The sequence below is a fragment of the Amblyomma mixtum genome, chromosome 1, assembly GCF_055824585.1.
Source record: "Amblyomma mixtum isolate Tamu chromosome 1, ASM5582458v1, whole genome shotgun sequence".
Lineage (NCBI taxonomy): Eukaryota > Metazoa > Arthropoda > Arachnida > Ixodida > Ixodidae > Amblyomma > Amblyomma mixtum.
In genome coordinates, this window is record NC_143012.1 from 55,798,918 (window position 1) to 55,811,646 (window position 12,729).

General features: G+C 45.5%; 1 protein-coding gene across 2 annotated transcripts in view; it reads left to right on the forward strand.

Moving 5' to 3' along the window:
- The first annotated feature begins 596 nt into the window (after positions 1-596).
- Positions 597-12,729, forward strand: part of Crk (Crk proto-oncogene, adaptor protein) — a 41,566-nt gene continuing 29,433 nt past the window's right edge. Inside the window, exons 1-2 of one of the 2 annotated variants that reach the window (XM_089550237.1) lie at positions 597-1,304; positions 10,954-11,076. In XM_089550237.1, coding sequence (XP_089406363.1) covers positions 1,270-1,304; positions 10,954-11,076 — 158 coding nt within the window. In that variant the 5' untranslated portion in view covers positions 597-1,269. The remainder of the gene's footprint in view (positions 1,305-10,953; positions 11,077-12,729) is intronic. The other variant, XM_089550246.1, reaches the window with a different exon arrangement.

The window sequence follows — 12,729 nt, forward strand, 5'->3', positions numbered from 1 at the left end:
CGTACGGTAAAATCTAGCCCCGCGGCGCGCGCGCATGCGCGGATTAGCGCGGCAGACTGATTGTAGATCAATCTCCTAGCTGTAGGCGGCCGCGCCGCGGGTCGCGCATACGCGCGCACTAAAACATACCAGAATCAAAACATAAAGGACTGACTCGGAGGGCGAGAAACTGAAGGAGAAAACGGCTTCATAAACATTCGGCTTGCGAACGCTGGCCGCATGACGTCACGCTCCCTTCTTAATTTCTTTATTCCCTCCATGGGTAGTGATAGGGCGTGGCTCAAGCAAGCGACTACTAGATGGCAGTTTATATGGGTCAGGTTCGAAGGAACTTCCTAACGTTCATATTGCGGTCAGTAATAAAATCTTAAAAATTGAGTGCCAGTCGACAGGTTTATTCAGCATTATCGGCGGCCGTGACATTGTAGCATGAATACAGTCGCATTTTTTTTTCGTAGCCGTCAGAGAGCGCGGCATAGCCAATCTCATCTGCTGTGAAGCGCCTTGGTTGTGTTATCATTTCTCCATGCTGAAACGTATTGGGTAGGATGATGATGACAGCGTTTCGGTGTCGTTTTTAGCGCCGCCCTAGCGGCGTATCTTTGTTGTCTGAAGTTCTGCCAGGCTATCCGATCGTGCGTCGTCGTCGCAGCTCGTCCGTGCGTACGCACATAATATGCGACGTTCCTTGTGGTGATGGTGCCCAGCGATGGCCGTGTCCGTGTGGTGATCCCCAGCGAACGCACTCCGGTCTTCCTAGCGGCGCCAGGAAGGCGTACTTTGTCCCGTGCGCTTTCGTCCTGCGACAGCGGTGGCCCGCCGACGATCGCTAGGCCTAACCCGCTGCACTGCTGTTCCTGATCGACCCCCGTCACCTAGCCTTCCCGTTCAATGCTACAGCTTGTCTGAGGACCCGTGCACCGGACGGAGGACTGCACGATCTTGCGTCACACCGCTCAAGAAACCCCATTGTTGACGAGCGGGTGACGCCTGTGTTCAAGTGGAGCCTAGCTTTTTTTTTGTTGTCCGGCGCCTGCATGACACTCCCTGTGCGAGCACCGGCGGTGTTGTGACTCGAGAGGTGATCGATTCCGTTCGTCTACGTCGCCGTGGTTCCGGGAGCGCTGCTTCTCCGACGGAAACGCCGGTGTCACACCGCGGCGTGGTGTGAAGTGCTCCGGGATCGGGTTGCTGCTTTGCAGTGATCCCTGTTATTTTTCTTCTTTACACCTGCCTTGACTGCACAAGTGGCGTGACGTACAGGGAGACATGGCCGGGAGCTTTGATCCGTACGATAAGAACAGGTCAGTATGTGTGCGTGTGTATGACACGGTTCGGTCGGGGCGGCTATGCGGGCAGCTGTCTGTGAGGCGATAAAAACGGACGCCCGCACGGACCGGACGCCCGGCGATGACGGGTGCCGCTTGAACCGTTTCCTTCGACGAGGCTGCGTTCTTTGAGCTTTTGTTCTACTTTTCTTTTCGTTGCTCTGCGAGCTCGAAACAACGTTTTTTTTTGTCTGACGAGGGTAGCTCCGGGGAGCCGCTTTTGCTAGCGTCGCGCCCCACCACTCCGTTTATTTCGGGGGTTGAACCCCCCTTCCCCGTCTGCCGCCGAAGATCGTGTTTCACGGGACTCTCGGTTAGGCTTACGCGGTTGAAAACGAGCGTTTCGCGTTGTCGGCAGCCTCTTCCCGAAAGTTTCGCGTCACGGCGTCCGCCGCAAGAAATAAATGCCGCTTGTTGCGCCAACCTTGGAAGGAACTACCCTGTTGGTTGTCGCAACCTTTGCCGTTACGTGGGCCGCGCACGACCGCGATGTAGAAAGGAGGGGGGGGGGGGGGGGGGGGGAGGGGTTACTTGCGGTAGTTTTTAACCAATTATGGGAAAAGGGAGGCTGTAAAGCATAAATAGCAGCAACGTTTCCTCGTGCCGAGTGTTTTTGGAACGACTTTCGGGCGCCCGTATTTTTGGAGGCAGTTTTTAGGCGCCCAGTCTCCGCAAGGTTGTTGCCTTGGAACGGCGTTTGGGGCGATCAAGGCTGTCCACACCACAGGGCCGTTCAGTTGATGGCATGAGAAGGGTTGCGGAAAATGTGCCCGAACCACTGGCGGTAAGGCATCGCGCGTAGATTCGGGAAGTTTGCATAGTGGTGCGCGTGTGCTGGTGATGACGCTTCTGCCCATTGTTGCTGGCATTGTTTGTAACAGCGCTGTTGCAGGAATTTGCCGCTGCTATCAGTTGTCGCGCCGGTACTTGGGCTCAGGTCCTTCGATTACTCATCATAGTGTGTTTATAACTATTATGTAATTGATACAATCTGTCACCACACGGAGAAGGCATTTTTGGCACCGGAATGCAGAAACCTGGTATCTTGTTCTGATATTCTTTCTGATATAGTGTTGATAACCTTGGTGATGCATGGTGGATTGATTGTCATTTGTCACGGACAAATGCTCACATGCTCACAAGCTATGTGATGAGGGCTACTTGTCACACACAGACTTACGGAGAAATTCCAAGCGTGGCCTCATTTTAAACAACTCCAGAGGGTTTTTGAACTATTTGAGTTGACTGTCTTAGTTTCCTATCTCAGTTTCGATGAGTGGTTGCTCAAGATAACGAGGAAAACAATTTGAAAACACCGAAAACCAGGAAATTGGAACGAAAACTGGGATTTTGATCATACGATGTCATGTATACTGTCGCAAAACCTCTTGTGTGCGTGTTGATTGGCCAAATTGGGAACTCTTTAAGTGGCTGTTCTGATCGTTGTCGCAAATCACCAAGAGCTCCGAAATTTTTTACTGCGGCTAATATCGGCAGGAAAACTCGTGATGCTATGCAGGCCGACTTTGAAAGTGTCAGTAAAATGTGCGGAGGTAAAAAAAAAAATAACGCTGGAGTTCTGTTCATGCTCATAAATGCACATTTTGGTTCTTGACGAAAACTCTGCTCCCAAGGATCGAGCTGATCAATCACGAGTGATAGCTGGAGCATGTCTGTGTACTGCAGATGATCAGGCTGCGATCGTCACTGGCGATGGCAGCAGCGCTGAACACATCTTACTGCCTGTTCCTTTGGTGCACCTATAAAGGTGTGAAACAATGTTTGACAGCCTTCAGCTGTCTTTTTTTTTTTCGTGCCCAGGATGTATTGATTTAGTCACCTTGACTAAGACATTACATCACTTTATTCTTACCATGAAATATGCATTTAATACCCGTGTGGAGTGAATTGTAGCTGATACTAAGGTGAGAAAATAACTTTGGCAAAGCATGCAATCAATAAAACCGATAATCGGCAGTTCAGTATTGTTGTGCTGGATACCAAGGGAAGAGAGGTGTCATGGATGGCAGGCAAGTTTCAGAGTTAAGGTTAGAAAATTTACTATAATGTAGCAACTGCGGCTGGTCACAAACGAAGGTGATCAGAAATTTCTGGGTGAGGTTTCTGTCGTGCCTGCAGCAAAGCTGAAGTAATTGTGGTTGTGATCATGGGCCACATGTAAATTGCCAATCACCATATATTTTCCTCATCAGGCATTGTCTTATGTTTATTGGAAAGATGAATGAGAAGGGATGTTTGGGGAAATACATGTTTTGGAATTCTGCATAAAAATTTCCTTTTTTGCGACCTCTCTGATAAGTTAGACTTAAAACTTATTAGAGCTCATTTGCTTGATAGGACGGTATGTGTTGAGCCTCAACGAAGCTTGTTACATTCCTGTGCTTGTCAAAGGAAGGGTAAATGCCATGAAGCATTTGAAAAAAGAAAAAAATGGTATCTGCCTTCTGCTGTCCATAGGTTTTTTATTTTTTTCCGGCATTCTGGATATCAGGTGATAACAAAAAAAAAAAAACAATGCACATGTAATTGCAACAGTTCTCATTGAAAGTTGTTCATTATGGGATGTCAGAGCCTGGGCTGTAGCAGTAAACAAGCTGGAAACGAACAGAGATAAGGACTGTCATTGTTCCTTGGTGAGCTATTAAAGACAGGTATCTGTACTTTAAAATAGCTCACTTGAATTTGCTGCCGAAAGCCATACGGAGAGCTCAACTGCCCCAGTACTCAAGTAAGGAAAGGTGAGGAGTGCGTAGGTAAATACGGTGAAGTATGCAACTTTTAGAGTTGCTTAATCTTGCAGTTATTGCAAATGGCCTGCCATTTGTGATGAAAAAAAAGTTGCTTTGCAAACAGTTTGCAATGTCACTAATTGAATTTGAATATCAGAGTGGTTATGCTTCCTTTTGCCTAGGCACTGTGCTGTAAAGAAGACACTGAGATTATTTTTGTCTTAGAAGTGTAACTTCTTTAAAAAGTGAGAGAAAATGCCTGAAAGTACGGCTATCTGCAACATTTTGCCGCCCTTGCTCTGTGCTAGCTTGGTGTTAATAGCGTTCTCGTTTTGGTCACTGCACTGAACATGTACGCTCGCCGTCAAAAGTAAATGGAAGGCAACTTTGTAAAAAAAATTAATTTCTTTAAATCTAAAGCATATTGGTCCATGTTTGTTGGTGCACAGTGCAATTCGCACAATCACAATTAGGCTGCACATATGTATTCAAGGATGCATAAATTGGGGGGGCAATGATTAAACTTTTTTTGTTAATACTGCCTTCCATTTACTTTTGACGGGACCTGTACTCCATTTCATACATAGCTGGCAACGCTGTGGGCGCTGCGAAAGAAGTGCGTCCATGAAACCATATTACTCTGCCACGTATCGTTCGTTCTTCTCGAAACCTTGGCGAGTGTTTGTACAAAAACAAAGGGCAGGATAAAATGAAGTGCTAGCATTGGAAGTCATTGTCGGAGCTGTTAGGAGCTCAGTGTTTGGGCCCTGTGGCTGTAATTTTCACTCAGCGTGAACTACTTTTCAGGCTGCTTATCATGCCGCCACATGTAATTCTTACTTCTCTCTACGTCTCAACAAGTCGCAGGACGAGAATGCGGAAAGAGAGAGAGAGAGAGAGAAAAGGACGGAAAGGCAGGGAGGTTGACGAGGCGATGCCCAGTTGGCTACCCTACACTTGGGGAGGGGAACAAAGGGGAAAAAAGGAAAAAGGTCGGCAATGAAATGAGTTTTCCAAGTGACCAGCGACCACCATGTCACGGGAATAGAGGGCGCGCAATGAAAACTTAAAGAAATTAAACAAAGTCTAGGAGGTGCCAGTTTCTAGGAGGTGCCACTTTCGCTTAATGGCCACACCGCCAAAATTTTGAAACAAAAGTGCGGCCCTTACCTGCGTATATACGGTGTGGTGCACAAGCATATGTGGGCGCACATCACCAAAAAAGCTGTACATTTCGTTTCATTCTTGCACATTCGGGTTTATGCAGGCGCTCCTCTTTGCACCAGCAATTCTTCCACCTGTGTTGGCAGATCAGGCGACAGCTTGTTTTTTTTTTACTGGGAGGACGCTTTGCACATCGTTTCTGTCACCCATAGGTCAGAAACGTCGAGGCTAACGAAAAGGGTTCAGTTTAAGTTAAGGAGAATGCAGCGAGCTATGAAAAGAAAGTTGATAGGCTTAACTTAAGTGGTTTAAGTGACTGGAAGCGGGTAGAGTGGATGAGGGAACAGACGCGGGTTAATGACATCTTAGTCGAAATCAAGAGGAAGAAATGGGCTTGGGCTGAGCATGTAATGCAAAGACAAGATAACTGCTGGTCCTTAAAGGTAACAGAGTGGATTCCAAGAGAAGGCAAGCGTAGCAGGGGGCGGCAGAAAGTTAGGTGAGCGGATGAGGTTAAGAAGTTTGCGGGGGCATGGTGTCCGGAGCTGGCATAGGACAGGGTTAATCGGAAAGGCATGAGAGAGGCCTTTGCCCTGCGTTGTGCATATTGAGGCTGATGGTGATGATGGTGAATGTGATGAACTGTTGCTCACACTTGCTAAAGCGCTCTCATCTTGCCAGGTAGTGGCGAAATGGAATATATGCCTCGTGTATTTCGCATCATGCGGTGAATGCATTCGCGTTATTTTCACCGGCCACATTTTGCGGTGAATGCATTCGCGTTGTTTTCACCGGCTACGTTTTGCGCCATGAAATATTTCATCAGCCATCCAGATGTGAAAACCAAAATGTTGTTTTATTGTTCCAGTTTAGACAGGCTTCTAAACGCATAGTAGAAGACAGGATTTGAGAAAACTGCGATATTTTTCCACTGCAGAGATTCTGAGAAAGCGATTCCCTCATTTATTGCGTCAGGCCTAGTAACATTTCAACATGTGATTTTGATATAGTGGCCACTTTCTGTGCTGACTTCTACTTGGTGCAATAACAGCTGAAAACAGCAGGGGAGCGACTACTAAAGAGTTGAACCCAAGGCCTGAAGTTTGGCTCCCTTTCCATTTTTTGCCAGAATTTTGTCTGAGACCTCACTGAGGGTCAGCGGACTAGATTTTGGCAATAACAACTTTATTGTTAGTATATAACGTGCCTAGCCTCCCTATCATCGCTGACCAAGTATGAAACGCAGTACGAGCAGAAGTGCGTAGGACTATAGTTTTTTTGTCATGTGGTTGGCCCTGTGCCCAGTATTTTTTTCTTTATTTTAAAGTACACATGTAATTACATAAAGACGCTCAAGGATCCTTAGCCAGACGCTAGTTGTGGATCCCAAAATTAATACAAATAGGTCTGCTGACGATTCAGGAAAAAAAACATACATATTTGTCGGTGTAGAACGAAACATTTGCAATACAAAACATTATACAAACTGAGACACTATATTATGACATACATATAACCAAAGAAAAAATAAATGTCTTTCTACATTGAGACTGCCATGTTTAATAGGTTAATAGTAATATGCCAAGCCACAGATGCATATAGTGTCGCTTTACTGAGACGATTCTGTGTGGAGGAAAAAAATTCTTCAATGCTGTAAATGTATTAGGTGAATATATGACTGAGCATGGGATAGCATTCCAAATTTTGACACCACAAAAACGGACACATCGATGACCATAATGATTGTTAGATATTGGAAGCAAGAGGAGCCTTGTATGAAACTAAAGGAAAGGTGCTAGGGTTGCAGATAACATTGTTTACAAAAATTGCTAAATGATAGTCTCTTAGGTTAGTTAGTGGCATAATGTTATTTTGTTCAAATAAAGGCCGCGATGGAGTTCTAGGTGCAACAAAATTGATCATTGAGACAGTGTTGGGTTGACAATTCACAGAACACACTGCATTGTAAGAAACGGTGTGGGTTCAGACTGAATGCAGTGCTTTCAGCCCGAGTCGGCCTGCATTGTTGTCATGCATGTCGGTAATACGAGTGCAGACGATGCTAGGCTTCAGTAGCACAGATTGCCGGGCTTATTACAGTCACAGAAAGTACACAGCACTGGCACTGATTTCCAAAAAGGTTGTTTTCCAGCACACATATATACATGCGCGTCCCCGTAGCCTGAGTCGCTTTGGGATGTTAACCCTTTCAGGCGCTATTTTTTGTTTTATTGAAATCAGTTTTTTTTTTTCACCTAAGTAGTACATTCAGGCCTCAAGAAAGGGAGTTTGTTAGTTTTTGAGTGTGAAAGACTAGAGGGTAAGTTTTTACAACGATATGGCGAATTCCGTACAAAGTGTCAAATTTGTTAGAAATAGTAACATCGAAATGTTCTCATGTCTCAGCTAAGCACCCTAGGAATCGTGGAATCATTTCGCATTTCGAACATGCACATTACGCCTTAAATTGAGCAATAACAATCAGTGTTTTCACTTGCAACAAAATCCATCCGCACAAAAATGCTGGACGAAGTGCTACCTAGCTCACGGTTGAGTGAAATATTATTTACTGCGCTCGCTACATGGCACACAAAAAAACCCAACTTATTTGCGACAAGAAGGGTGCTCAGTTCGACCGGAACAATGATGTCGCTGCTAGGTGCACCAGTCTCTCAGAAAAAGCTGCGAGTTTGCTGTATACACAGTTGTGTACAGAGCGCCTGAAAGGGTTAATCTCCCACAAACCAAACTAAGCATATATACACGCCATATCATCACGACATTCCACACCACATGACACATGCATGCAAGGTCAGTGTCTGAAAAAAGGCGAGCTCTTTATCAGGAAGGCATACAGAGTGTGTGCTTACACATCTTCTTCCTAATCTGTACATCCTCTCAGCGTCAGTTGTTTGCCCTGTTACCCTCTTCTTGGTTCTGCCATTTCGCAGAGGGTGGTTCACAGTTATGCTATCTTTTTCTTTTTGTCCTGCGTTAAGCTACCGATTGAAAAAGTGATAGGCTTGTCTAGTCCTCAACATATGTTAGCCCAGACCCTCTCTCTCTAATGTCCTCGGAACACCGTTGCGTAATGTCTTTTTAAGTGGATACCGAAGATGAAGTCCATCCAGTTTGTGTTCTTGTTAAAATCGATTCTGTCACTCTTTGTAGGCAGGTCAATGTTTGGCCGACAGTGAAAGACATACTTTTCGTTGAGATAACTGCACTTAAAAATTTTCTCGTCACTCGATTCAAACTCGTTACGTCAAGGACTCGGTAATCGCTGTTTTAAAGTATAGACAGCATAACTTTTGTGTGCGCGTTTTCTTCTTTGTAACGATGCGTAAGGCATTATTGTACATGGTTTACTACATGGCATTCTCCTGCCACCGGTAAATAATTTGTAATCAAAGTTCGTTCTCTTGTTGTTTTGGTTTCAACAGCCGAATGATGACTGTGACGTTAAGGTATGCCTATAGGTCATCTGAGACATGAAAAAATCCAATATAATCGCTGGTTTTTCCTTTCAATTCACGAAAATGCTGAAGCCAGCCTGTCTCAAGTGCTGGAACAACAACTTATCTAGAAGCAGTGATTATATTGCAGCTTTTCTGTGCCTCATGTGACCGATAAGTGAATTTTGACGTTAAAGTCATGATTCTACTCTTGAAACAGAAACATTGTGACAGAAGAATTCTATTATATAATTCAGCGGTCGTTGGCAAATACCACATGGAGATCCGTGCATAGTAGTGTCTTCCACATCACTGTAGAGAAAAAAACACACCACCAGAGTTGAGTGTCTATACTCCTTTAAGGTGAATGGTAGTGTAGGCTAGCCTCGGAGACCCGCTCCAACGTTTTTATATGACCAGTGGAAGCTGCGCCTAAATGGAATGTTTTCCACCTTTTGTATTTTATAAAATCCCTCCTTTTTGTGAAACCAGCCTCTCTGTCATTAGAATGCAGTAGTCCGTTGATACAGGCCAAGTTCAGTTTGTCCTCGTGAGCCCCTTTACAGTGCTTGCTTGTTGCTGTAGCCCCATGATGTGAGCTTTGCACGGATGCCTATCTATTTCAGGGTGTGTGCAAGCATAGCAAGGAAGTAAAATGCTTTCAGTCCTGCAGTGTCCCACACGCTTTTGAAAGTTGGTGCACGTAGTGACCAAAGTACGTCTACATTCGGGAGAGATGAGCCTGACAAGCTCTTCTCTGCTGCTGGGGTTCACAATTCCTTCATTAGCTAATGTGTCACGTGGCTTGTGTTGTTGTCCGTTGAAGGAACAGCTGGCAACTAAGCCCGTCATAGTTCAAAAGCAGTAGCTATCAGCAGTTTTGTGCTGTAAATAGTAGTTTCATTTCGAAGATGTGCAATGTGCTTAAATGTTGTGCTGTTGCAGAGTGGCTTTAGAGGAATCACATCGTACTTGAATAATTTACAACATTTTATTGCGCTCGATGCTGTAGATTATTAGTAATTCCCCAACCGACTGCTCACCTATGGAGCTGAAACGTGGTGGCTGACAAGAACAGTTAGACTTAAACTTAGTACAGTTGCGGAAAGGAAGGTTCTAGGTGTAAGGTTAAGAGACAAGAAGGGTGCAGAGTGGGCTAGTTAACGCTAGTTAATGACATCTCAGCTAAGATGTAAACAAAAGCAATGGGAAGGGCACGTAACGTGGAAAGCAGTTAACCCAGTGGTCGTTATGGGTAGCAGAATGGATTCCAAGAGAAGGCAAGCGTGGCAGGTGTTGACTTACTTCAGGTGTGCAGATTACTTGAGTGGGTGCTGATAATGCTGATCCATTGCTTTTGACTTTTCATAATTCTCGGTCACTGGAAAATAATTGTATTTAAAGGGACTATGCAATAAATTAAAAGTCACTTGTAAATGTTTTCAATACTTAGAAATGATGCTAAGAATCATTCATACCAAGTATGACTCTTCGGAACTGAGCTGGCAATTTACTATGAATTTTTAAAAACTGCGTTTTTTAAAATTCGCGGGCCGATTGGTGTCTTCGTAGTGAGCGATTTTGAAACTAAAATCGTGGAAATAGACATCGCTAGTCCCGTGATGTCGACAGGCCACCACACGCTGTCATTTGCTGGAGCCGCGGCAGCCACAACGTCACGGGCACACTTCCGGTAGCGGTGAAAATCGTCTGCTCGAGCTGCCGCGCGACCCCCTTGGGCAAGCGCGAGCCAGGGCATGGCCTTCGCGCATATGGTTCAATTTACCTCTGCTGCCTCTTTCTGTCTGGAGTTTGGGAACCGCTCGCAGTGCCTTTGTCGGCCGCTTGAGGCGAAGAGAGACCGGAGAGATGCTGCGGACGCTGCTACTGTGGTGCTGGGTGCGACAACCGGAAGTCTCAAACCGAATGTCAGCGAATGACGTATTCATGGGTGGGGCCCAGTCCCAGAGCTGTTTTCATTATTTTTTTTCTGGTGCCCCGCATGTATGAGTTGAGGGGGGAGAGGAGGAGCGTAATTTTTAATCGTCTTTAACTTCATTGTTATTGATGCTGGCTCAAAAATTCTTGCGCTGGGGTGACGAGTGATGGAATGCCTATCTCCCGTCTGCTTTACGTAATCTCAATTAATTTATTGCATAGTCCCTTTAAGTGAAAATTGTGCATTGCTTTCTGGTACTTGAGGGTTTCTTTTTGCGTGGTTCTGAAGTGCGTGCGTGTGTTTTCTCCCTGCTCCAGCTGGTTCTTTGGGCCCATGTCGCGCCAGGAGGCGTCCGACCTCCTCATGGCCGAAAACGAAGTGGGCGTCTTCTTGGTCCGCAATAGCACAACCATATCGGGCGACCTGGTTCTCTGTGTCCGGTGAGTGCCCTCTTCCATCATTGGTCACAATATCACCACATTCCAACAGGACAGAAAGCGGGCAGTGTTGGGCGATATTTTGTGACATCCCAGCAGCGGGTGCCTTTAGAGAAGTGTTTAACACGTATCGAAATGTTTCAAATTGAAATCTGAGCGAGTGTGTTTTGTGCCTAGGTAATTACGCAGCCAAAATGTTATCCTGAAGGGATTGAACAAGTTAAGGAAACGGTGCAACTGTCGTTGTCCTCGTTCATCTGGGTGTTGTGCTTTGTTTGTGCTGTTTTTTTTTTTTTGAGTAAATTGAGTATTGCGAAAGGCATTGGCAGGATGGGGCTGTGACGGACTTTTTCTGGCCATTCGTCATGTTTCACTGACAACCACCGAAGGTCCCCTAACTGGTTCTCAAGCACTTTATTCAGTGGATTGACTGGACAAACTTAAAGAGATAATGCGAGTATTTTCTGCATTCTGAACACTTTGACACATGCATCGAAATAGAAGATTTTTCTGAGAAGGGGTAACAAGTTTTAAGGTCGAACCTTGCTGCGTTAAAACAACTGAGGCACCGAGGAATCCATTCACATGCTCTCCCTTGCTCGGGGACTGTGGTGTGTGCGATGCTGAGCACATGAATTTGCAGGTCGAAACCTGAATTTAGCAGCTGCATTATGCGGAACTTTCAATTAGTGCGCGTCGCCCTACCTGTTTGAGGACCCTACGGTGTTGAAACCGATCTGGAGCCTGTCACTGTGGCATGCGTCATAGCTTGAAGTGAAACTTTGGCAGTTGTGAAAGGGAACAGTTCAGCAAACTTCCTTCTCAGCTAGAATAAAAAATTTTCATTTCATGTCAAAGCCGTGATTGCTGTGGACAGAGGGAGAGAGATGATTGCCTCGATGGCCGAGGCTTGCTCCAGCCACGGCTGGTTCGTCTCGGTGACAGTGGAAGGCTGAACGTCTGTTCAGCAGCAGTGAAAGGTTAATGCTGCTCTGTAAACTGCAGGTGGCTGGAATTTAGCTAGAGCTCTGTGTTATGGCAATTAATATGCTCGTGACGAAGAGGAATTTTGGAGGGCATGCAGCAGCTGTGCTTTAACTAAAAGGCCACTTGCCTACTGATGTGTGGATACTTGCTGTTGTGGATGTTTGAGTAAAATGTCACTTGAGTTCGTGATGGAGGAGCACTGAGTTTTTGTGAGGTTGTTAAACCATCAAGGAACTGAAGGCATTTGCTTATAAGTGTAGAGGTTGTCAGATATTAGAGTGCAAATTAGGATTGCTAGTATAATAGTTATAGGTAGTTATTTAAGGCACGAAAAGTGGTGGATTTTTTAAAAGCGGTAAACGTCTTCAGGCGAAGGATTGGTCTGCACGTCGGATACCTAGCTTCGTTTGGAAACGGGGACCTGCCTAGTTGTGACCATTGTTGAGACGTGTTTCTAGTTAGTACATACATACCTTACTTTCATGCACCCTACTTTCACGCATGTTTTACTAGTTGGAGAAGTGTCACCGTTTTGCTGTGGTTTTCCGAGTTGATGATTATCGGTTGATTGTTGCCCACTTTTAAACTCTTCAACATTTACTAACCATAGGTTACTCATGCTGCCTTGTGGTTCTCAAACCAGGTTTTAGAAACTCGTGGGTTCCTTGG